Source organism: Lissotriton vulgaris, chromosome 4_1 (assembly GCF_964263255.1).
Source record: "Lissotriton vulgaris chromosome 4_1, aLisVul1.2, whole genome shotgun sequence".
Lineage (NCBI taxonomy): Eukaryota > Metazoa > Chordata > Amphibia > Caudata > Salamandridae > Lissotriton > Lissotriton vulgaris.
In genome coordinates this window covers 482286112-482313274 of record NC_141691.1, presented here as the reverse complement: position 1 = coordinate 482313274, position 27163 = coordinate 482286112, and the positions used below count along the sequence as shown (strand labels likewise).

General features: G+C 42.8%; 1 protein-coding gene across 1 annotated transcript; it reads left to right on the top strand.

Moving 5' to 3' along the window:
• Positions 1-2850: 2850 nt before the first annotated feature.
• Positions 2851-23189, top strand: TIMM8A (translocase of inner mitochondrial membrane 8A). The gene is made up of 2 exons (XM_086964640.1): positions 2851-3079; positions 22761-23189. The coding sequence occupies exons 1-2, from the start codon at positions 2963-2965 to the stop codon at positions 22920-22922; spliced, it is 279 nt and encodes a 92-aa protein (XP_086820766.1). The 5' UTR covers positions 2851-2962; the 3' UTR covers positions 22923-23189.
• The last annotated feature ends 3974 nt before the right edge of the window (positions 23190-27163 follow it).

Sequence of the window (27163 nt, the reverse complement as noted above, 5' to 3'; positions counted from 1 at the left end):
ACTCTGCGACTGTTGGACTTTGCATATGATGTGGAACACATCCCGGGACCGCAAAATAAGGTGGCGGACTTCCTTAGCAGGGCGGCAGCCATGGAAGATGCAAGCTGCCAAGAGGAACCCAATTGGGAAGGCTATGTGGTCGCCACAATTCAGGACACAGAAAAAGTGATAAGTGTGCAAGAGTGGGCAGAGGCGTACAAAGAGGATAGTGACGTGGAAGCCATCAAGGGATACGTCATCCATGGATGGCCAGAAAAAAGACACCTCAAGGAGGAACTCCGGAGGTTTTGGGAAGTGAGGGATGAACTGTCACTGGCCGAGAATCCCACTTTCTTGTTGAGAGGGGACAAAGTAGTACCACCCCGAGGCATACTGGAACATTTAATGACTTTATTACACAAAGGGCACCAGGGCATCACCAAGACCAAAGCCCTTGCCAGGCAAGCATACTGGTGGCCGGCCATGGATGCGCAGGTCGAACGCCACGTGAGACTGTGTGAGTCGTGTGCCAAGGCGGACAAATCACAAAGCATGATCAGACCCCCTCTAGGGAAGTTCCCGATACCAGATGGACCCTGGGAGATGCTGTCAGTGGACATAATGGGGCCCGTCCTAAACAAGGAGGGGACACAGAAGTATGTAGTGGCTCTCATCGACAAATACTCTAAATGGCCAGAAATAGAGGTGAGAGAAAACATGGACACGGAAGCAGTGGTAAACTTCCTGCGAGCCACCTTCATCAGAGAGGGAATCCCGAAAGTCATCATCAGCGACAATGGGCCGCAGTTCACCTCGGCCAAATGGATTGCCTTCACCGAGAGAAATGGAATAGAAGTGAAACACACGCCTATCTATCATCCATCAGGAAATGGCCAAGTGGAGCGATTTAATCGCGTGATTATGGGTACCATCCAGGCAGCCATCAACGATGGGCTAGATTGGGAGAAGGAACTGGAAAGGATGATCTGGGCATTTCGGATCACGCCGGGGAGCACAGGATACAGCCCCTTCAAGGTCCTGAGAGGGAGAGAAGCATTTACCAAGGACAATGTGGCATGGAGGAAGTTAGTGATACAGAGCAAGTGGTCCCCAGCAGTGGTAAAAAGGAACTTGAAGAGAGCACAAGAGGTGTACACAACACATTTCAATAGAAATCACAACGTGAAAGAAGCAGAACTGGAAAAGGGTGACTGGGTGAGAGTCAAGCTGGCCGTCCTCAAGAAGAAGGGGGAAAGCAAGTTCTCACCACCCTTGCAAGTCCTACAGCCGTACGCCCGGTCAGCCTTGCTCAGCGATGGGAAGGTATGGTCGCAGGACAGGATGGCTAGATGCAGCAGAATCATCAAGTGGGAACGTGAAGTGGAAGATGGAGCAGAGAACGTCGTGGAAGATGGAGAAGAAGGAAGTAGTCGATGGCGAAGTGAGAATGTAGAAGAAGGAATGCCGCAAGTGGAGGATGGCGAAGGCGAAGCAGGTGTGAACGAAGGATTGAGGAGCTGGTGCAAGGAAGAAGGAAATGAGGAAGTTATGGACAACGAGTTTGGAAGCGTAGGGAAGCCCATGGGAGAGAAGGAACTGAACAGCAATGTCGGAGTGGCGAAGGTGAAGACTAGAGTCAGAAGGGAAGTAAAGGTGCCAGAGAAATATAAGGACTTTAACATGAACTGGAAGTAAGAACTTTGCTTTATTGTGATATATGCATAAAGGGGGGAGATATGTGGTAGCGTTCTAGTGTTCCGTCAAACGGAACAGGAAGGGGAGTAGCGGAAACGGAAGGCGGCCATTTTAGGTTATTGACGCCGACCGTTAAAACTGAACAGTTGTGTTTCCCGGCGCTCCGTGAGAATAAAGAATCTAATAGAAATTCCAAGGTGTGGTCTCCATGATTTACCATCCTTACAGGGGATGAGGGGTGCATGAACTGCCAACAACCTGCCAGGCCAGCAGCGACGGCTCGTGGAGGGAGTTACGGTGGGGCAGGAGGGTGGGGAGGGGGAGGGGCAGGGTGGAGGTTGCTAAAAACCGGCATATGGATAATTGCAGGTAAGTAAACAATTTAATTATTAAAACGAATTTCGTAGCTCGCACTGCATTGCATTTTGCGATGCAAGGCGCACTACGAAATTCGTTTTATTAATTAAATTGTTTACTTACCTGCAATTATCCATATGCCGGTTTTTAGCAACCTCCACCCTGCCCCTCCCCCTCCCCACCCTCCTGCCCCACCGTAACTCCCTCCACGAGCCGTCGCTGCAGGCCAGTGCCCAACCCTTGCATCACCCTCTCTCTGCCAGGCCAGTGCACAACACTTGCACATTATGCTCCATGCTTCTGAAAGCTTTGAAAAAAACGTGCATTTACGTTTCAAATGTCCGATCCTCCAGCAGCCACTTCCAAAGTCCATACATGCCGTTAACCCGATTCAAAGTTCCATTCTCCCGATTTTTTTTTTTAAATCTCCCTTTTTGCTCTCCTGAAATGTTGGAATGTATGCCATACAGAAGTCTCAGGTCTATTTATCTGTAACTTTGGTACGTGCTTACTGTGAACATTATCTTTGTGAACCACCTTCTATAAATTAAGATGTATTTTTTTATTTCGATAATGTAACTATCTGTCGTAATAATTTTAAAGTGTTTTTGGGGTACGAAAAGATAGGTTGTGTTGAGTTTCCAAAGTAGGGTAGCTGGTCCTTATACAAGAAACGATACATGTTCTTTGTCAAGATGGCCGCATGTTTGGGTTTCATTTCTTTGAATTACCGAATTTTGGTTTGTCCTTCCTCCATGTTCATGGTGCTCTCTAAAGCGAGATTGAACTCAATGCATGGAAGAGCCTCGTTCGGTCAATGAACCACGGGTGATAGAGGGAAAGTGGGGGGCTTGGTGCACTTTCCGGTTCCGGTAGGAGAGCGAAGGTCAGGCACAGGGCAGGAACGACCAGTGTGAGCTGGGCACGGAGGATGGATTCCACCCTGGGTGGCGCCACTGCGGACCCACAGCTACAGCGCTTTATCGAGGTGGAGACGCAAAAGCAGCGTTTTCAGCTTCTGGTGCATCAGATGACCGAGCTTTGCTGGGTAAATTAATGCTTATACTGGGAAAATGAATACTTATTTTCACGACTGCTCATGCTCTCCCATTTCCTGCTATTGTCTCACTACAATCAACATGCCAACATTTACGAACACTCGATGGATAATTAGAGGGAAGTACAATAACCTCTAAAATGCCAACGTTGTGTTAGATTTAAAAGTACGCAATCGGCATTCTAGCCAGGTTGATAGACATCACTAGCCCTTACCTCTCTGTCATTATCCCAAGCAAGGAGACCCTTACCACGAGTGCACATAACCACATTTTCGGTGGCTACCCATGGGGTGAGCCATCTTTCGAGCCTTAGTCAACATTTCCAGCGGGGTGTCCTGCCACTGTTGTGGGACACTGCTTGACACGGGAAGTCATTTTTCACAACAATATGCGCCCAGTTGTGCGTTTTAAAAAGACACCGAGACAATAATAATGCTTATCACATGGACTTAAATCTGAGGTAACTAGTGGTAGTTGCCGCCACAACTGCCTTGTAATTTGTTATTCCTGGTTACCCCTCGCCTCAAGGACACTTAAGGCACTGTCCGTATCAGAAACTAATGACAGTACTTTAGTTTACACTCTTTGACCTCTACCTAAGCATCAATGAATGAGAGGGAACAGCTGTAGAACGCTGTGGGTGGTGAATTGTCTGATGTTACTCCCTGATGTTACTCCCAGTATATCTGCGTAACATTTTGTTTATGACAGCACAGAACCGAAGCCCAAAATTGCACCACGTCTATGAAGACACCGGTAGTAACAGAATGTTTAATAGTAATGCAAATTGTGAAATTAATGCACATTTGGTTCTACGTGTGAAACCTTTAAGTTGGCAAGTACCTTCATGTTCAGCAGCTTCTGGTGTAAAACTGCTAGTCCCAATGCTTATGAGCATTATCTTAAGGTGCACTGTGCAACCATGCACCCAGTGTGCCCTGGAACTCGACATACACTGAAGCTCATCACAGATTCACCAATACTCTAAAGCACTATAAGAATAATGCAGTTGGACCAAACAGAAAGTGCTGCAGCCTTGCATGGTGTATGAAAGTTCAATATAAATATCAGTATTATACAATACCCCTTTCAGGAATGTAAACACTGTGCAGGTTACACACTTCACACCACACACACCTGTGTGTAGTTCGAATAGTAGCAGGGGAGGGGCATTTGTATTATGGATTATAGGTCTTGATGAAAGCCCCAAATTCTGTATGGTGCTTCTACCTAATGGCTGACAAGAGGATGAGAGAACAATTGTTATACTCAATCATCCTTTACCATTGCTTTAATTTTAATCTTTTTAAAAAAAAAAAATCTTTATTGTTCAGTTCATAGCATGTAATACTTGCACATCAATTATTTAAATCATTGATGCTGACATGATTTACACTTTGAAAATAGAAACTAAAAGCATAAGAAACATAGGAAGTTCTTACCATTCACAGCAATATCTCCATGTGTTGCAATATAGTCCCCCAAATTTGTGCCCCCCGTTTTTTTTCCTCAGTGATTTGATACGATACAAACTATATTCCAAATTAAATACATTCTAGAACTTCGCACACCTCATTTCAAACTATGGTGCTTCAGGCTGAGGCCACGTAGAGGCAACACACAATCAAGCAACTGCAACAGCCATAAATATGAGATACCTGAATCAATAGCAAACCTGAGCAGACTGAATGCCCTCATCCACTCCTGTTAGCATTATCTCTCTAGAGAGATACACACATTAACCCCTGTGATCTGAGTTAAAAATTCGGATATACCAACTCTAAACTGAATTAACACTGTGCAGTCAAAAAATATATGAAAAGTATCAGCTTTCTCCATCTGACACCTAAAGCATTTCCCGTCGTGGTGCCCCCCCCCCCCCCCAGCCCCCCCCCCCCCCCCCCATTACTTTATCATTTTGACAGGGGTGTGATATCAGTTGAACAAAGTTTTATAATGTTGGGTGCATAAGTTTGCTGTAAACATAACTTTGGCTGCCATGTCAATTGATTGTTGCACATTTATACCTGTGGTCCCAAATCTTTTGCTCCATATCACATCGTGTCTCTCTGTATCGTACCGTTGAGTCTCCAATATGCCATATAATGCCCCAATCTTCAGCTTTTTTTTCACTGCCTCTATTAAAGCATTAGGTACTATGGCTGTGTACCTACAGTGTTTACCTAGGTAGTCACGGATTTGTAAGAATTTAAAAAGGTCATTTTTAGGCAACTTATACTGTTCTACTAAGCCTGAAAAAGAGGCAATTATCCCACCACTATAAATATCCCCAAAATGTCGAATCCCCTTAACCCTCCAACTACCCATCCTTGCATCCCAGAAAACAGCGGGGAATAATTCTATAGAGTTTAAAGGTGTGTAGTAATTTATACAGTTTATTAATACTAATTTACGTATTATCTTCCAAGCTTTGTATGCTGTACTGAACACTTAAAATCGCGTTCTCTTAAAATAACTGGGTTAAAAAAACTTACACAAGGCCTCACTGGCCTGAGTCCCCATCAACATTTGGTATATATTGGGCGCTTCAAATAATTGCACTTCTGCTCCAGTCACCAGATTCTGCATGTTCTGTAAGAGGCAAACTAAATACTAAAATGTAAAATTCGGCACAGCCCACCCCCCACGCTCTAATTGTAGCGTCATATACTTTGAAGCCCGGCGAGCCTTCTTCTGATCCCAAATAAACTGATCAGCAAGGGATTGCAGCTGTAACAATTGGGAACGTGTTAACTCGAGCGGAACAGTCCTAAATTAATACATTGCCTTAGGAAGTATACACATTTTGAGCACATTGCACCTCCCTGACAGGTGGAGGCACTCAACCCTTTCCAAAAAGCAAGGGCGAACAAGGGCAACCCTGACGTGTTCCCCTGGTTATATATACAAGGGATGACTCTTTGCCCATTGTGAATATTTTAGCACACAGTCCTTTATACATAGTTTGTAAAGATGTTATATAACGTGGTCCAAACCCCATCTTCCGCATAATGGCCCAGAGAAACAACCAAGATACACGGTCGAACGCTTTTTCAGCATCTAGAATAAATTATTCCAATATGCTTTTGCTGTACATTAGCATAGTCTATCATTGCAATCACCCCGTGTAGATGATTAACCGTGCTCCTGCCGGGTAAAAAACTGTGTTGATACCTGGAGACCAATGGGGAAATAACTTGAGCCAACCTAGTTGCAAGAATTTTCAAATACAACTTACCATCTGCGTTTATTAATGATATAGGTCTATACGACTCCGGGAGCCTCGCAGGTTTATCTTTTTTTTTTTTTTAAAGACCACAATATTGGCATCATCCCTCTAAAAATGTAGCCAACATATCTTATATCTTCTTTTATGATATATCTCCAATGGGAGTTTATCTGGCCCTGCCGCTTTCCCCGCCGACTCTAACATGGTAATTGGGGCTTCCAGCTCATCGCGTTCTTCTTGTCTGAGCCCAGTTAGATCTAAACCTGGCAAAAACTGCTCTATATTGGCCTGCTCCACTAGGTCTTGTGTATATAGTTCTTTATAATAAGCGTGAAACACCTCCAATATTCCTTCCATAGTTTCAACTACGCCCCCTTTACCATCTTCCACAATTTCGATTCTCTGGGCTGCTTGCCTACCACGCAATCTTTGAGCTAAACATCGACCGGTCGCCTCACCATATTCATACCTTTGTTCTTTATACGTTTTAAATTGAGCCACTATTTCCTGACACCATATCCCATTAATCCTGGCCTTGCAACATGCAATCCTAGTTTGTGATTCTTTAGTATCGTCATTAATTCTGACCACTTGAATAAGTTCCCGCTCTGCTATCTTTAACTCCTCGAGTAAATCCAACATTAGCTCCTTCTGTTGTCTCTGCTTAACACAGCCATAGCTAAGTGTTTCTCCTCTTAGCCCAGCTTTCAATGCGTCCCAAACCATTGGTTGAGCAGCCGAGCCTTTATTGCTCTCAAGAAATGATTTAACCCAAGTTTGAATATGGCAGATGTAGTCCCCATCACCTAAAAGCTTCTTATTGAAGGTGAAAAACCTATGTTCCCTTGCAAGACTAAAACTAGTAAGATTTAATACCATGGAATCCATGATCCGACTTAATACGTGGCCATACCTGCATCTTTGCACCAACAGTAAATAGCTGAGACAAAAAAACATTATCTAGCCAAACAAATTTATTGTGTGGGCATGAGTAAAACGTATACCATGGATCCCCATGATTCACAACAGCCCATCCATCTACTAACCCATGATTCTGCAAAAGCTGTTGTAAGGCCCTGTATACTTTTGGTTTACGTCCAGTATACTTTACATGCTGAGAATCCCACATCTGCCCATCCCTATGTATGTTAAAGTCCCCACACAATATCAGCGGGGTTCCCCACAACGCCAACTCAACATAAAAAAATTCCAAAGTCTTGTCCACGTCCAAATTTGAGTCATATACTGTACAAAGAACTATCTTAGCGCCCCCTATAATACACTCCGTGATGGCCCACCTCCCTAAATTATCAACCTTCTCCCTGCCCGTGCCAGATATTCCACGTCGCGCTAAGATCGCCACCCCCTGTTCATAATAGACTGTCTAGAAGTTGTGAATAACGTAAACCCCAGCTCGGATAATATCTTTTGATTAGACCAGGGAACGTGTCTCTTGTAAACACAGAATATCAGGGTTTATTAGCCTCAGATCAGCAGCGACACCGTTCCTCTTAAGAGCATTATTTAGACCACGAACATTAAATAAACATATACGCAACCTCCTATTGCTACCCTTATCTGCCATTATTATGCTTATATCTCGCAGCCATCATATGTCTATATACATATCGCATCATACCTACAACACATTCTATGAACAGAATTTCCCCCCTTTACCTGACACCCACCCATACCCCCCAAGCAACCCCATACACCACCCCACCACCTACCCAAAAAAAAAACCCACCTCCCATGACCATCCCCCCCTTATTGAGGCCTTAGAACCAATCGCCCTTGTGATGCTCGGTGAAAAGCCCACCTAGTGCTCACCCATCCCGCATTATCCTTGTATATGCGGCTACACATTCACGCTTTGCAATATTCCATCCAATATTTAACACATCAATGATTTTAAGCTGGTATTTTCTAAACATCATTCCTGGTCATCATCATCGTAAAGATTGTAGATATTCTTTAGCTATAACCTCAGAGGTGAAAAAACATGTCTGACCCTTATTAACAACTTTTAAAGTAGCTGGCTGTAATAGGAACACTTGTGTGCCTTTTGCTTGAAATGGGTTTATCAGCTGGCACACCTGCCATCTTTTTTCCACTGTGAAGTGGCAGTAGTCGGGTCTAACAAAGAATTGTGTCCCCTTCCCAGATCTTTTCTTATTGGGTCGTGCTAAGTCATATATTGCCTGTCGGGCCAGAAAGTTGTTTAGAGAAATCAAAATCGCCCTTGGTTGCTGCGCCGGTTGTCCATTGTTAGCTATCCGTTGCCGAAAAGGAAATTTATGCGCTCATTTTATTTCCTGTGTCCATTTCCATTCTTTAAGTTCAGGGAGCGCTTCCTCAAACATTTCAATTACAAATTTCCGGACACCATGCCCCTCTAGTCTTTCCGGCACCCCTAAAATGCTCAGGTTGTTACGACTCAGTCGGTTTTCTATATCCACAATTTTGTTGTGTACATCATCTTTATTAGCCTTGATATCTGCTACAAAATCTTTGTGCCATCATCTGGTCTTCTAACGATGAAATATGGGTCTCTGCCTCAGCCTTTCTCTCAGTGAAATCATTGCACGCTTTAGCCAAACGTCTCGCAGTATTCTGCAGCTTCCTACAAGCGGTGTGCGTTTTAGAGTTCTCTGCCCGTGTTTCCATTCTGTGGTCAGAAATACATCTGTAAATCCCTTCCAGTGATATTTGACCTTGTATTTCCTCCACCAAACCCCCAGCAGCATGGTTAGAAAGATCGAATCCCTCAAGTGTCTGCTCTCCTGCAGAAAGCTCCAGTTCAGGCACCTCTACCGTTTCGGTCCCAGCCCCCCTTCCTTAATCTTCTTCCGTACAGTGAGAGTTTCTGTAGGTACAGTCCCCCAGGGAGTTTCTCAAAGACATTCTCACGGACATTACCCATACTTATAGGGGAGCTGCCTGAAGACCCGTTTCCTTGCAGCTGGAGATCATGATCATTATCCGACTCTTCTGAGTGCTCTGACGAAGAATAAAACTCACTTTCCTTGCTGCTGGTGGCTTCGTTCCTTTCGTCACTTATAGTGCCATCTCCTTCTATTGAAGAGGGTTCATTAATTTCGACAGCCTTAATATGAACTTGTTCAGTGTCTTCCAATACCGAAGGACTCTCTCCAGGGGTCCCGGCAACGAGCTCATCTCCACCACTAAGAACTTCAGAAATAGGGGTCGTCTTTGGAGGAACTGACAACGATACTAACAGTTTCTTACCAACGGCCACTTGGAAAATCTGTGAAATCTTGGGAGTCCCTTTGGTAAGGCCCTTGCCTTGTAGAGTAGCCTCCTGGTGCTCTTCTCCGAGCAGCCCTTTTGAGACTTTTCCTGCTAGCGCCGCTTGAGTTTCAACTGACGCTTCTCCACTGCCTCTTGTCTTACCCTCACGAGCCGCTTTTGGTGGCATTGCTGGTTGCTCCTTTCCCCACAGCTACAAATAATGGGCGTTATTACCCTGCATCGGGCTGCCAACGTACTATTGTGCTAGCATGCAAAGCCTGCTGATCGCAGAGTATTTAATTTTCAACTGCGAGAATGACCCCCTGCTCCAGCTCTTTCCAACTCTTGCAAAGTCTTAAGAACCCTGCCGTGAGAGGTGTAATCCCAACAGTTCCTGAGTTGCCTGCCCCTACCACACTCACCGGAGTCTTGATCAATAGTCCCGACTTCCCAGTTTGTATCGCTTAGTCCATCGCCGGTAAAACTGTTGAAAAAAAGGACAAGGAGCAGCCAGCGATCGACATCCGCATCTCCGCTGGCCACATGGAGCCCCCTCCTTTCGGTGTTTGTGTTCAAGCACTACAGCGAGCTCCGTAGTGTGAACGCCACCAGCAGCTAATCCAGCGCAGGTGAGACAACGTACAGATGCTGCTTACTGACACTTGCCTCCAGTATGTTCCGCGCTCTCAACAAAATTTACCGTAGTCCTCGGCGACGACAAACAGTCAATCAAGCCAGGTAGAAATCACCAACAACCCACTGCCGCACTATGCAGTCACTGCCGTTGAACCAGCGGGATAGGTGAGCTATCGGGGAGCTGCTCACACGCCTTTTAAACCCGCGGGCACCATCTTGCCTCCGACCGCTTTAATTTTAATCTTGCTTCTGGCAACCTTAATACGTTTATTCCAGTTAACTTACAAGTAATTCTAACATTTATTTTCAGAAGCTCCCTCTGGTAAAAGATCTCCAAAAAGCTTCTGTCAATTAAGCCCAGCTAGACAGTTTTTTGTTTCGGTGAGTGAGAGTCTTGAGTCCTATGAATAGGCATACCCTCTTGATTAAAGGCAGGCCAGTCTCTTCTATCAACTGCACCAAGTGCACAACATTTATTTCAGGTTTTTATGAGGGTTCAAATAAATACTGGAAAAAATTAGCGAAGCGATTTTTTAAACTTTGAAATAACAGTATTTTCTTTGAAAAGTATGAGCACTGATATTCGGAAGTTAGGAAAGCACAAAGACCATCAAAAGCTAGAAAGAAACCAACACTGAAAATTAGAAAGAAGTCATTTGGGCCACAGGCATTTTGCGTAAAAGGATATTAAAATAATGTGGCAGCCTTGATAAAATATGCCACAAATGTGACATTCTCTTGCAGTATTAGTTTGACACTAATTAATACCACCTGAGCAAGTTTTGCCTCATTGGTACCTATTAACTCCTGAACAATGCATTGTTGCCTTAGTTAAGACTTTGGCGTAACTCTACAAGGGGTGTTTTTCCCACCCACAGGTGACACAGGTGAACTTGGTTCAATGCACCATGATGAATGCGAAAAACAGGTTAATGTAGCCCCACAGATTCCTGTTCGCTGTGTAATTGACATAGAAGTATTGCTTTTGGGTTACTAACAATCCCGTAAAGGGATCCGGGGCACCGTAGTAACAGTCAGAAACCTTATTTAGTTATTCGTAGTTTACACACATTTAAAGTCTGTTGGCAGCATGTGAGACCATTTCAGGCAATAATCTGGCCGAAGGACTTCTCCCGACAAGTGGTCAATTGGCTGTCCTTTTATACTAAATCTTATCAGCGATTAAAATTCCTGACATAAGTTTAGGAATGTCTGACATAGATTATGTGCATCAAGGTATGCGTCCCAGCCTTTTCCTTATAACCATATTAGACAAAAGGACGTAAACTCAGACTACATTATTTTAGTTATGTCTGTATGTTTTCTTATTTAATGTTGACATGGTCCAGGGTAGACATTTGACCCAGACGAATGTCGCATTAGATGGTGTACCTATGTCGTTAATTAAAGAACATGACGCTATTACAATTCTTTGAAAGATTAAGTCCAGCAACATCTGCATCCAAAGGCAGACATGACAATGATTCTAAATAAATCAGGGAATATGGTGATGTTAGTTGTCTAAGTTAAGGAAGATAGCGACCTCCATGGACCAAGATGGAGTCGGACAAGACCATAAAAAAGTATAAATGGAATTAATAAAGAATAAAACAAAAATGGATCCACGATGCATCCAGTTTCTCCTCTATTCACCCTTATAGGTTTTGTATTATCCACTGACGTGTATAACGGCCTTTAATGGTTGTGTCTCCATGCATACACTTAGTCAGGTCCAGCAAGGAAAAAGTCACGCCCGCCTGTTCCATTAAAACCCACACTCTCTCCCGATCAATTATGTGAAAGGCACAGGAGAGGTCCATAAATGCCATGTGTAGGGCACCTCTCCTGGTCTGGACATACTTCCCTAAATACGTTTAAATTGAGAGCCTGCTCTTTCGTCCCTAAACTGGGGGGGAAAAGTTACTGAGAAGGTGAGACAAACATTTGCAATGCAATAGGTCTTGCAGTTGTGAGAGTTTGAGCTATTGGCATTGTAAATGGCAATGCTGTATATTTACGTGTTGGTTTTTAAAACATAAATGAAAGGCATTGTCATTTAGCTTAAACTCTCACAAATGCGAGACCTATTGCATTGCAAATGCTTGTTTTAATTTTGTTTGCACGTTGTGAGGGGGTGGGGTACAGTACGGGTTAAAAAGTAATTAGCAGGGCGCTTGGGGAAAGGTACTTAAATATTAATTCTCAATTTTAGCTTCTATAGGCAGTTGACAATGAGCTAAAGCAAAGTACTACAGGAAATAATGGCACTAAACTTGGTATGTGCAGAAACCAGCTACTTCAATGAGCTTTTCCAGATCTGCAGTGAACCTGTTCAGCAATTTTTCACTGAGTTTAAATGGAAAATATACCCTTACCAGAGAGGAAACTGAGGATTTCTCTTACGTGTGTTTAGAATTGAACAGACTTTCAGGGTTGAAGAGCTGGAGCCATCTCATTTCGTACAGTTCGCAGACAGGGCTGCAGACCCTATGGCAAAAACAATTGTAGTGGGAAGGTCGACCGTCCCCTTTCCAGAAGGGGGAAGAGGGGATGCCTCATTGGAAAACCATCTTCCCTCCCAACTAGCGTTTGAGTGTGGAATCCACAGATTTCTACGAGAAGTTATATATTTTACCATTAGGTCTCAAATTTAGAGTGACGCAAATATACTGTACCAAAAGCAAGGCGGTGAGGACAAAGAAAAGGGTGCACAATAGTCACTGTTCGTTACTTTTCTTGAAAAAATTTCCAAAGAAGACGCTCAACTCTCCGTAGCCCACAGCTACTGGCCACAATCCTCAATATAAAATCGCAAATGGAAAGGAATGTCTTGTAGTAATACCAGTATCCGCAATTTATTATTGTATTTCTTCAACAGTCAGCAGGCCAAGTTCCAAAAGAATATTCTAATTTTTATTCCAAAATTGTTGCAGATGAATCATATATTACATTTCATGAAGTCTTTTCAGCCAATGAAATGTATGATTCATCTGCAATAATTTTGGAATAAAAATTGGAATATTCTTTTGGAACTTGGCCTGCTCACTGTTTGTTGAAGAAATACAATAATAAATTGCTGATATTAGTATTACTACAAGACGTTCCTTTCCATTTTGTGATTTTATATTGACGCAAATATATATCTGAGTCAGTAGGCCGAATACTCAGGGTTAAGCGCTCAGCACCCATGAGCTGCATCAGGCTGCAGCTTTTTAGTCATGGGCTAGCCATAGTGTTTGGCTGTGCCCAGTGGAGCCTGGCCTGTCACTATGGGTGCAGGAAAGAGCAAAGCCCGCATGATGCACCCAGTGTGCAGTGGCTGAACCTGAGGGTGAAGCCACCAGACTCCAGGCCGAGCTAGATCAAAGGACCTTGAACTGCACCATGAACTCTTTGGTCAAGGCTTTAGCTCCAAGAGATCACTTATGCAAGGATCACCCATTGCCTAGACCCATGCTCCCACCTTTGCCTAGACCCAAGTGCCCGCATTTATCTCTCTCGCTGCTTCACTTTAAGACTACAGCCTCTTATTCGTCCACCAAAAAGGTTTGGCCCAGGAAGTAACCTGGATCTACCTCAGTCGCCAATAATCGTTTAATAATCTAGGATTCCCTCACAGGGTTGCGGCCACTAACGCCCTAGTCCTGCCACATCTACCAGGCTGTATCAGGGGGACCCCTCTGATACTGCACATACTCCAGAATGTAGCTGCCAGGTTTTTGGATTTATGAATTATTTACACCTGTTAACACAAAAAGATATGGGGACTCAGGTCATGACTGCTGCATTCGGTTTTCCATTCAAACACTGCTCCACATCGTATTCTGCCTTCCAAACTACAAGATCCATTACCCTCTGGCGTTCAAATTCCACTCCAGCCTTTGGAAGAAGCTGTCTCTTTAAATGGGCTCAGAAATTCACACATATGACAAACAAATGCGCGATGGGGGACGCAGTAAGGAGACGAACAGACGGAGACAACTGAGATCGCTATGTCCAAAACGCTTGCGCACCGCGGTATTCGTAGCGGTTGTGGCAGTGGTGGCGGCTGCTTTCAACTCTTGACGTAAAACAGTTAAAATATGATACACAGGGTTTCTCTCTCCCCGCAGCACTGGTCGCGAGTGAAGCACAAACAAGGCTGCGCAGGGGAGTGTCTCTGCAGCTTCCAGTCAACTCTTGGATTCACACAAAAGAACTTGAGGTAGGACAACTAGTCGGATCGCCGCACTTCCTTCAGATTTCCTTTGTAACAACAAAGCATTGAATCTTTTAAAACAAAAACAATGAAGTAATACCAACTCCGTTTTTTCATTAGATCTTAAATTTATTTTAGCGCATCGATCTGTTTACTTGATTTGGGAACACAGAATGACGTAACCTACAGTGTGAGGTAGGAACATATGTATCTTTGGTTCATTAGTGATACATTGAGCGATGCTTCCCCAGTAGTATGCGTATTGATCCCTCCCTATTATGTGTTCATTTATCCACAGAGTCCCCATGCCTTCTCATGAACACTTCATAGGTTCTTTGGAGCAACAAATACTCACAGGTACAACTAGGTGTTTAACGTGGAGATAGAATTGTTTTTTATTTTTCACAGTAAAGGCCACTTCCAGTCCACGTCCTGTGGAGAACCCTAAAATAACTTCGGGGTTCGAAACGCGTTGACCCTGGGCTGAAGCAAGAATAGTAGTGGGGCGCTTCAGGGAATGATTAATAGGATGTACTTCCCCTGGTGAATCGACCCCTTATATTGAGTAGTCTTCAGCCTGGCAAACAAGCAGGACTAGTTGGAACTATTTTTTGTCCGCTTGTTTATTCCTGTATATGTATTGCACAAGGACTGGTGCCCTCTAAAATGTTAGGAGGCATTTTACTTTTTATGGTGTTCATGTCTTGTATAGATGTCTACTGTTCATTGTTTGTATTGTTTTTTTGATTTCATGATTTGTATGTATTGATGTTGAAAAAAGTGTTACACCTGTGTCGCTTTCAGGACATGATGAAATACTATCATAAATAACATGTATATAAAAAATAAAAAAAATGATGTAAAGCAAACTGCACGCACTTATGATTTGTTGGCTAGGTGTTGTTTAAAGATTTGTAGAATTACCTATCTGGTCAATCTTGTGTTTTGTAAGTTAGAGTGGTCCAGGCCAGAGAGTGACAGGACCCAAGCCTTCGTTGTTTTGACTCATTAAGCCTTACAGCATGCTCCTCCAACCTTGCTCTCTGCCCTCACTACACCCTCCCACGCAGCCCTCCTCCTCTGTAGCAACCCCCTTCCCTGCCTAGTTTTCCTCACGACCAATGCATAAACAGACAACTACACACACACAACCACACACAACCACAACCACACACACACACACCCACAACCACCCACACACCCACAACCACCCACAACCACCCACAACCACCCACAACCACCCACAACCAACCACAACCAACCACACACACCCACAACCACACACACAGCCACACACACAGCCACACACACACACACACACACACCCACACACACACACCCACCATTTTCTCTGATCCACATAGATATCAGTGGTACAGACAAAGGTAACCAGGTTTCTTATCCTTCCTTCAAGCAATAACCAGAATGCTAAACTGCATTCGTGCCCCACTTAGTTTTAAACCGCAAACCGTTATTCTAATCTGTTTGTTTCACAGAGGTTGTGTCTTAGGAGAAGGGCAGTGGCACTCGCATGGCACTATACGCTAGTCTGTCCAAAAGAGTTGTTTAAAAAAAAAATGTTTTATGAAAAATTGACTTTTAAAAATTCTGATTACACTAGAATCAGAGTCCTCCACAACACCCTGTTTTTTTGTTTGTCAGATGTGAAAAGGAGACCAATATTGCCCCTATTTTTATTATTCTGTATCCTCTGTTCAATACTGGGGTGCTTTTTTAATTTGTCTCTTCATTGTGAATCTTACCGTTACTAATTCAAATTGTGTTAGCTTTGGCTTATTTGCAATGCAAACTTTATCTCACTAAGTTGCTGTAACAAGCTGCAAGTCCGCAACGGAAGCCCATTCATTTGCTAATTATTTTCCACATAAGGTTGCAAGACCATAAAGTGGGAGTTTTCAGGATTTTTAATAGTTTCTTGTTTGAAGATGTTACTCTCTCCTGCGCACCCCACTCCTGTACTAAGGTTACGAGTGACCTGGCACCCGCCTTTCGGAATTTCTTGCATCCACCCCTGGCACTGGTGCGTCCCAGCTTGGCACCCCCCGGGTGATCTCCGCACCTCTTTCTAGACCCCACCTCACTACTGTTTGCAGTCTGTCACTCACCCCTCACCTCCCTGGCACTCACCCTTCACACCTCGGGCCTGGCAGTCTCTCCTCGCACCTGGCACTCACCCTTCTCCCTCTCTGGGACTCAGCATTGACTCTCTGTGACACTCAACTTGTAGTGTTGTTCCTATATTTCTAAAAGGCTCTGCGCATTGGAATAATATATCCTATAGATTTGACGTAGGACTGAGGTCTACTGGGTCTCTATTGAATATACTAGACTTAATTGTGAGTGCCAGCTAGCTCAGAGGTCACTAGAAACGTTCTCGAATAAACAAGAAGGGATTCGTTTCTGACAACCGCATAAACATGACAACGCCGCAGAAACAATAGATAGTTATTTTACGCAGTCAATCATGCATGCAGAGAAAGAGAGACAGGCATTTTCAATAAAAGGATTTATTGAACAGTCTTCTGTCTCATGCAGGAGAAATTAACTGCTACAATCGTAATACTGGTTGCAAAGTACAATGCGTACAGTACAAAGAGTATTATAAAATAATACTGTAAAAGCATGATATGGTTTCTATGCCATAAAATACATAGAATACACACATTAATAAATAAAGACTAAAAAGTACTCAACTGGTGCTTCTAAAATACTCCTACCCAGGTGTACCTAACGTAGGTCTAGTACAAGGGAAGAAGTAAATTAGGTGTAGCTTAGTTACAGTATTCTTTTGCCAAGAATCTAATACAAGAATTCTCTAAGGGTCTAATCAGCTCCGTACCTTGGTTTAGAATGAAGGAGTCTGGTATCTCTCTCTCAGGATTCGATTTCCCAACAACCCACAATGGTAGCTTGGAAACACTGGAGCTGGATTTCTTGGCAGGAGAAAAGACAGCGCGGATGGTCGGCTTCCTTCGGCACTTGCTGTAGCAGGGCGTCAGGCGAGTAGATAGTCGAACTGCTCCAAACCACCGTGTGTTTGCTTGGGCAAGTGTGGGCATAGTTATACCTTGAAGGTGCCTGGTTTGACGTAAGGTTGGACATAACGTCATCAAAGACTCAGTTCTTTGAAAACTCCATGAGTTCTTGGATAAATCAATACTCAAGCAAGGGGGAAGTCCCTGAGTGCTGAAGGCGGGTTTTTCCAAGAAATCGTTGTGGATTTTCGGAACTAGTGGAAGTAGCACTCATATTTCCCCCCTCTCTGCACTCACCCTTCCCCTCCCTGGCACTCACCCTTGACCCTCCTGACTCTTACGCACTCACTCCTCACCTCTCTGGCACTCACCCTTTACCCCCATAGCGTGACAGTCACCCTTGTCCCTCTTGGCAATCACTCCTCATCTCCCTCCTGGCACTAGCCCGGTTTCCCCCATGAACAAAAAATAACAAGCATTGGCGTAGTCAATAGGTCTCGCCTTTGGGACCTTATAAGTGTTTAGCCACGCAACAGTTGATGTTGTTGCACCAAGGATATTGTGCTGCATAACTAAATACTTGGAAGGTCCCAAAAGCGAGACCTATTGGCTATGCCAATGCTTGTTTAAAAATTGGAATAATTATATCCTTACTCCTAGACGCAATTAAATTGCCCCTCAATGCTGCCCTAAGACATTTATTAAAGAGGGTCCCAAAAGTCAGTGTTGTGTTTAAAAAGATCTATTGGAACCCCATCAGGGTCTAGAGGCTTATCACTCGCTGCAGTCTGGATGGCTGCAGCAACAGAGGGAAGACTTAGAAGATCAGCTAACCATTCCTCCTTTATTAGTAGAGGATCAGGCCTCATAGCTTTATCATGAGCGATACTCTGTTGATCTAGATTAAAACGGTAGAAAAATTATTAAACCAGTCCTATTCAAGAATGTGACTCAATACCATTGGGGGATTATCCCCCAAAACGGGTCAGTTAACAACCTCCCAGAAAAAATCTGTTTCTCAAATTGGCTGCTTTTTTAAAGGTCTCCCAAGGATGGGTTCTAATCTCCTGCCTTCTAGGGTTAGCCTATAAGTTTACCTGGCTATCTGAATGTCCTCTAAATTTCGGGGAACTTTAGTAGTAGTTTGTTTTAATATTTTAAGAACTGCTGTACAATTGGGACTAACCCAAGAGGTAGCCAGGCACTCTCTCGGTGGCTTAGTTATATACAGTTCAGAGGACTCTAATTTACACATTTTTGTAAAATCCTCCAAAATCTTCATTGTGGCCATATCCAATGAGAGACAGTGATGTAATTAAAAGCCTTACTAGTCAGGTTGTTAAAAACAAATCTGGATTAAGATTCATCCAGTTAATTCAAACCCCTTCATTTACTGAATATTTGGCAGACATCTTGTTAATTGCTGGTATCCCTACAGAAAAACTGAACTCAGAACATAAAGAAACGGGTTTGTGATCGCTGAATGGAAGCGGGCACACCTCATACTGCAAAAGTTGATCTGCAAGATCAACTGTTAAAAGCACAACATCTATAGTGCTTCCCTTGCCTCTCTGCCTGTGAACTTGGGGTGGCTTAAATCTCCCTGAGGGCAGTAGTTCAAGGCGAAAATCATATTTTGAGTTAAGTGACTAATCTAGAGACTCGCCATAGACTGAATGTTTAAAATGATTAGCACCCCGCTGTAAGAATGAAAATCCACAGATGCAATTCCCACTAGAAGTGGCATTTAGTAACATTAAAATCCCCTGCCCATGCAATGGAACTATCACTGTTCCAGTGTCTTTCCACAGAGTCAGTAGCCTCCCCAATTCTTGTACAATCTCTACCGGTTGTGTAGTAAAATAATCAAATAAAAAATGTACTACAAGCACAATTGTTAGCATTGCGTTTTAACAGTTGTGCTTAACAACAGGGATTACATTATCAATAACCATAAAAACAGCTAGCCAAAAATATTTATCCATGAAAGTAACATTTTCAGATTTTTAGCACTTATGCAAGAGGAACCTGCATGCTAATTGAAATGTGTTATATAAAAACTTTGGAGTGTTTCACTTAATTGATTGTTCTTTGGTAGACATATTCATACACATTGCAATTACATGATTTCAGGCAGAAAAGGTTCCAAAAACAATAGAAGCATCTCTATTCTTTTCAGTATTTGCTGCAAAGAGGTATTTAACTTGTCTAAGGCAAACCGGTATGTATTACATGTTACCGGAAAGTGGAGTAGATCTTCACTGCTCTAATTCACTGTTATGATTTTAAATTTGTAAAGTGCGATGGATACCCTAAGGTGTCTTGGCGCTGAGGTCTGCACTTCCAGCTAATGCCAAAGACCAGAGCATATAAAGGAGTTGATTAGACCGGTAAGCCAAGTCTTTTCCTTCTTCCTTCAGATCATCAGCTTTGCCTACTATCTTAAGTGCAATGGCCTTTGGTTCCAGAAAGTGGCTGTAGCATATGCCCAAAGCTTCTGCCTCTCCAGTTGGCTTTACAGATCTTAGGAACAACCATGGGCTTAGCATAGGTGTTTTCGCTCAGATAGGCAGAACCAATTCCATGATGGGCTTTATGCGCCATACAATGTCCTTTAAAGACAACTCTGCTCTTGATCGGCAACCAGTTTAACTCCTTGAGCACCTTCGCAAATGATTTGTGTGTGTTCAGGTTTTTTAAGAGCCGAGCAGCAGCATTCTGCAGTCTCTGAATCTTTATCCTGTTGTATACCCAAATATATGGCATTGCAGTAGTCCAATCGTGAAAGCACAACTGAGACCACCACCATTTTCTGTAGCACAGTTTTTAGTATTTTCAAACGATAGAAGCAAGTTGAGGTCAGCTGAATAGTCTGCTCTTTAAAGGAAAGTTTTGAATCGGAAAATCACTCCTAACTTTTTTACTGTGGAAACTGGGGTGGGTAGCTGGCCTAGAGTTGCCGGACACTAAAAAGGATTCCAAAATGACTGATCTGCATCAAAAAGGAGTTCCTCTGTTTTCTCGGAGTTCAATGTTAGGAATTGACTGTCCATCAATGAATGATGGCTGACATACAATTTCTGAATCTCATGCCTGCCTCGACTATATTGGTGCGAATGGAGACAACAAGTTGTGTGTCATCCGCATGTGATAATGTATTGAATTCAAAGGATCTAATTCAGTCAGTTAGTAGAGCAACATAGATGTTAAACAGTGTGGGGATTAATAAGGACCCTAGCGGGACTCTACACTACAAAGTAAACGTATTGGAAGTTAAATCGCCAAATGAAACGGATTGCATTCTGTTGCTAAGAATTGAAAGCAGGAGATCAAGAGCAGTATTCTTAATTCCTATCTCCATGAGCCGTTGCTTCAGTACTCAATGACTAACATAAGGACCACCGCAGCTTTTCTCCCTCCATCCATTTTTCCACGAATTTCCTCTGCTACCACCCCCAGGGCCAATTCTGTACTGTGATTCTTCCTGAAACCGAATTGTGATCCATCAAGGATCTCATTCTGCTCCAGAAAGTTAGAGAGCCACATTAAGGTGTTTCTCGGAATTGATGCTGGAACTGCAAGTCTGGAAATAGTACAATAGTTTTTTTCACTACAATGGGGTCGAGTCTTTTTTTTTCTTCTTTTTTTTTTTTAGAAATGGAAGGGTCGATCCAATTTGAATAAAAAACACCAGAGTCCAAGATATTATTAAGTAAGGTTGTGAGTGAGGGGCTAAGGTATTGGCCATGTCATGAAAGATATTAACGGGACAAGGTTCAGTCTGGCCCCAGACTTGGTGACTTTGATCTTCTGAACAACCCCATTAGCTGTTAGAGGAGGGAAATTATTCAAAGTTGGGATGTTATCATTGGAGACCACAGTTATCGAACTTGGGGCATTTTTCTTTACTCCAGCATTAAAAACTCTATACATATCTTCCACCTGTCCTTAAAAATGTTGGCTACGTTGTCACAAAAGATTTGAGTAAGGATCAATGTGCATGCGTTCGGAGGGCAGGAAAGCAGTTTAAGTGTTCTGAAAAGTTCCTTTGGGTAATTGCTGGCAGTTTGAAGCTTATCTGTGAAAAATTACGCCTTTGCAGCTATTATTCCACCTTTATATTCAGATAAGAGCTTTTTATATTGTACTGTCTTCTCTTATAAGGATACTCATACGAGACCCAACATCTTCCATACTTGATCACAAAAGACTACCTTTATCCTCATTCTAGCTGCATATTTGATTGTGTTAGGTAAGGCTATAAAAATATTTTCCTCAAGCAGTGCCCATTTTTTACATGGCACAGTAAGATCTTCCAAGCAATGGCTCTTATTAGCCACCTTTTATTCATGGATTTTTTAAGGTCGATGCTGATTTATCTCCTTGTTTCCATGTATGTGTACCAACGGATCAAGCAAGTTCTTGGGGACAGGGGTGGGGGGGGGGGTTAACCCTATTAATACCAACTTAGAATACGTTTTCATAGAATAGTGAGATTTTACAGAAGATTAAAAGGAATTGAATGCACATGTCAACGGGAAGCTCGTGTAGCAGTGTCAGTGCTTTTGCTGTTAGTCAGATGCTTTCAAGTTGAATAGGAACCTTTTTGTTTTGTATGGTTTGTAGCTTATTGGTGGGGCTGACAGAAAAGACTGGATATAGAGGCAGTTTGCATAGTCAGTCCTCTCTCTTAATACGGATGGTTTTGGGATGAAAAGGCAGGAATGGCTTGAGATTTCAGAACAGGATGAGGCAATAATTGTGCGTGGTAATCAGCTGATTTATATGTATTTTGGTAGATGGGCTGTCATCAAACCAAACACATGAAGTTTGAGTAGAAGGAACATGAGGGGGCTAGAGGCCAAAGGAGTTGGGCTGAGTGTCAGATCGTCTGGTTGCGGTACTAAAGTAGAGGATATCATTTAGTTGGCCATTGATTGTGAGTTGTGCTCCACCGGCCTTGGACTGATGGATGCAATCAGTGATGGATGACCGTAAGAGATAAGTTTAGGTTGCTTTACCGCCATGCACACTGGCTAAATAAGGCAATTTCAATACCACCAACCATTAATATGTTTATACTGTTTATGGATAGCATCCTTCTTCTATCTCAGTAGGAAAATAGATTCTGAACAGTGCTTGAAGTTCCCAATATCTCGTAGGGCTTCAGTACAGACATATGGTGCCTCTGCTTTTGTGCTTCGACGCCTGGTCAGGGGTAGTATAAATGCAATACAAGAGATTATACAATATTATACAGTGCATTTGTTCCTACTAATCTGTATGCATTCAATGACTATGGATGAACCCTCAAGTCCTGAAATAAACTTCTGACTTTTTTTTTCTTTTCCTTTGAATAGGACAAGTGCATGGAAAAACCAGGACCAAAACTAGACAGCCGAGCGGAGGCATGCTTGGTGAACTGTGTGGAGCGATTCATCGACACCAGTCAGTTTATTTTAAACCGACTAGAGCAGACACAGAAATCTAAGATGGCATTCTCCGAGAGCTTAACAGACTGAAAATGGACACAAAGATGCCCTTCCTGAGACCCGTCTTCCACCTGCTTCTTTTGTGAAGGGAAACTGGACTGTGTATGACAGCAGTAGGACAACTATTGTACAAAAGCCAGAATCGTGCTGCCTGCTGCACTCTTCCCTCTTTACACTTGCAATGCGCATTGGTCTCTCTTCACGTTAAGCCTTTAAAGTGAATGTAGTTCCGTGATTTTAAATGCCAAACTTGAAATGATAATTAAAAAAAGTGTATAGGTAATTGAGACCTAAAAGGATGTCCGTCTTGTTTGAGTACTGCCACATGCTTTGCAATGATGCATGTTGTGGAAAAAGATTAAAATCCGACCTAAAGCCAACTCATCTAAGTAGAGCAGAGTTGGAGTTGGAACTGGGATAGAAGCCAAGTCTAAGCACACAACATATTCTGTATGAACAGATATTCAGTTATTAAAAATAGCGTGCGTAAATGCACTTCCGCTATCCTTATTGCTATATTCTTTAATTGTGTGCCGACATCCAATTACCTGGTAACAGGCTTGCATTATTAAATCACTGAAGGGCGTGTTAAATCTTATCACATCAGATTTATAAACTACTTTTTCCCTTTTCACCTGATAATTTCTTCCTCACAATATACATGTTTCTATTTTATTTGTAATGTTCTTCCTTTAGAACAATACACTTTAATAGTTACCTGTGTTGTAAAATGAAGTATTTCTGCTCTAAGAAGAAGCTGATTATTGTTCACCCTCGAGAACCAGAGTTCGGAATGTTTTTTTCCTTACAACAGCTACTTGACTACTTAGGACTTCTTTTGGAAGAAAACAAATCCTTACCCCCCACTCCCAGAAACTTCTTGCAAAGCTTCACCCTTAGAGTAAAGTAATAGGTATTGTTGCAGATTCTGTCCTGCAATAGTGATGTGCTTCAAATATCTGTACACGACTTTCAGGGTTAATCACCTTTTCCAGTAGAACTGCGGTATCATTTTAAATATTGTGCAAGGGCTGCAAGAAACTAACATTTCTAAATTTCTATAGTATGCACAAATACTAGTGATAGTACATCTAGTGCAGACTATACAGTATGGGATGCAATGCACTGTTCATTAACAGGCATTTTACAGAAGTAGGAAAGCCATAAGGAAAAGTCTAGATCAACATGTTTTGGAAACTATGGGTGTGTATTAACATCTAGGTCTTAAATATTCCACGTTACCACAGACACAGCTTTATAAAAGTGTAAGTTTAATGCTCTTTTGACCCATAAGTTAGCAACAACCAAGTCTGCCTCAGGTCTTCTTTCTCTATGGTCCTCAACTCCAGCTTGTTAGAGGCACTGCTAGTAGTCGTGGACGTGAGGCAAGGAGAAGCCAGGACTCTACAGGAATCGTACTCTCAATGGAGGAGAACCCAGTGGATGTGGACACCAGCTTAAAATATGAAACTTTGTAGCCTGAGGGAGCATTGTTGTGACGTTTCATAAAAACCTTCCCTTAGAAGGTTGAGTGTGAGCATGTGACTTGCCCTGAGTGACAAGAACTTTCCCTCATTTTGATAGATTGGTGAAGTTAGGTGACACAAATCTGAAAAATATCAAGCTGGGACCCTTGCTTGGGTCTCAGATCCTTATTTTTTCAAAAACTAAATTCTGTTCATTCGTTTTCCAAGCAAAATACAATTTAGAACTCCTCTCAACGTTGGTTGTAGAATTATAGCATGTCATAATTAAGATATACCGTGGCACCAGGTAGGTAGACAAAAATAAATTAAACTAACCCCTCTACCTCCAAACATAGGTATGAAATAGGGTTATTAACAATCTATACCACTGAAGAAAGAAAGCAGTTGATATCTGTCCATTGCTTTGATTAGTCTTGTGTCATCTTTTCCCTACTCATAAGGGTTATGTACCCTAGTGGTCTGCTCTAACCAGCCAAACGCTGTCATTTGGTCCCTTCAACCAACTCTGCTCTGAGTCAAATAACTGAAGTGCTCTCAGTCTTGTAGGAGAAAAGCATCGATATTCCAGTTTGTAAAAGTATTGTATCGGTAGAAGCCACTGCGTGGAGAGTTTGCATTCGGATTGATCAGTGCTGCTTGACATTTTCTCTATTGCCACAGCCTGGTGAACCAAACTCCTATGTGTGGCACCTCCCCTCTTTTCAGTATATGCCCATTTGTTGGTTCACAACTCCTAATGTGGGCGAGCAATGCTCACTTATGGCAAGTGATTCCCTATAAAATGTCCAGGATGGCAATTGTCCGGGTCTGCCTGCAACTAAAACGCCAGCACTCGTATGATATGAGAAAGAACTTTGTTCCATAATATCTGTATTGTCTTGCTTGACCAACATGTGTGAACTAAAGTTTCATGGTCTTTTGCACACCACCAATAAAGTTCTGGTGTCGTGGGGTAAGTTTGATTTGGCTGCATTGGGGTCATATTCCATTGGAACATTATCTTGTATGCGGTTTGCCTGTGTGTAATAGTTTTTAATGTTCTAGGAATAGCAAACTAGAGGAACCCCCACTCCTCTTCCCATATGTCTTTCTGCAGGTCTCCTTCCAACCTGGGTTTTAGGCCCACTGAAGTTATCCCCCTGCAATGTTTTATACATAGTGGAGAGAAGTCCCCTGGAACCCACGTATCTCTTCACTAGTTTCTTTGTAATGGGTGAGGTCCCAGGTGCCAGCTATTATATTGGTTGGGTGGAGCACCTAATGTTTAAGCTGGTAATATTGGAGCCTGCCCATTTCTTGGATGTCGTAGTTTGATTTACATTCATGGAATGACGACATTTCGCCTGGCAGAAAAGATTCACTAAGGTGCCACGTTGCCCCCCCCCCCCTCCCTCTTCACGGAAAGCATTGTCCTTCAAAGCAAATGATGAGTTGGATTGTGATGTAAGGAATCGCCAAGCCAACGCCCTTCCCTGGCTGCCTACTCTAACATAATGTGTAGGTGCTGGAGAAGATCAGTTGTATACAGAGTGGATGCCAATAAATTCTTCGACAGTACTCATTCCAGTTTCTCTGTCCTTAAAAATGCCATTAAGTGCCTCAGACATGCCTTTATATCTGTTGCTGGAATAGTTACTGGAAGGGATGTGATCTAAATACATATAGATCTTGGGCAATATATTCATTTAAAAAAAAAATTTGCACCCCAGTCAAGATATGAACAGTGGATGCCATTGCCTTAGGTCTTCGTATCGTTTTGCTTTCGAAGACTCGGCCAGTTGACTCCTCTCCAGTCCTCCAGTCTCCTAGTGAACCACATTCCTACAAAGCTGATGGAGTGAGTTTCCCACCTAAGGGGTGTATGCTGTTGTCTATTAGCAACCTATCCTTCTGGGACTGCTCCATTTAGTATGGCTGATTTCAAGCCCAATACCTTATCAGACCCATTGAGCTTTCCAGCACTGGAAGTAGTGAGCACTAAGGGTTGGCTACTGACAGTAACACATCTGTAAATAAGCACTGCTTGTGTTCCTCGCCTACAAACTGTATTTGTTTTTATTGTTGCTCATGTTCTAAGCTCACCTGATCAGAGGCCCTCTCTGCATTCGGGGATGCCGGGATTGCTGGGAGGTTGCTCTTTTGTACCTTCTTAAAGAAATGCACAAGTTGCCTCACATTTCACTGCTGTTTTTTTTCTCCATAAAATTCACTTGATTATGGTCTATCAGGCCAGTAAGTCTACTCCCTAAAATTGTGATGAAAATGTGCGCGCGCTTAATAGAAGTTTTGACCTATAGAAGTAATATAATCCCCAGGCTTCTCAGGCTTTGGTATGAGTGACACATCTCCTGCACATGAAGATGCTCAGGCTTCATATTTGGTAAAGGCATTGTAGAGCTCTGCAGCTCGCCTTCCCCCTCCCCTCCAAACTAGGATAGGAATATTTCATAGAAGGCTCAGAGAATACATCCAGCCCTGGAACCTTGTTCAGATGAATGGATATTAGAGCCCCTTTCATTTCTGCTACCTATGGACCACTCTAGCGAGTCTGATTTGCCTGTTGGTACACCACCAAAAAATGTTGGTCCCAAGCCTTATAGCGGTTTATATATACCCTGTTAGTTCTGTGCATCCATGTATGTTCCCTTACCATAGCCAGCTGCAATTTGTTCTTCCAGGTAGTTTTTTTTTTTTGTATGCTCCTAGGTTTTTTAGCCTATAATTTGTCTTCCAGAAGCTTCCTCTTCTAGCCATCTACTATCCATTCCTATGGCTATTCCGCTC

What these genes read in the sequence shown, in the direction of transcription:
- TIMM8A (XM_086964640.1), top strand. Translation starts at nt 2,963, where the DNA reads ATGGATTCCACCCTGGGTGGCGCCACTGCGGACCCACAGCTACAGCGC. An exon ending in AGATGACCGAGCTTTGCTGG is followed by an intron (nt 3,080 to 22,760) that starts GTAAATTAATGC and finishes TCCTTTGAATAG; the next exon opens with GACAAGTGCATGGAAAAACC.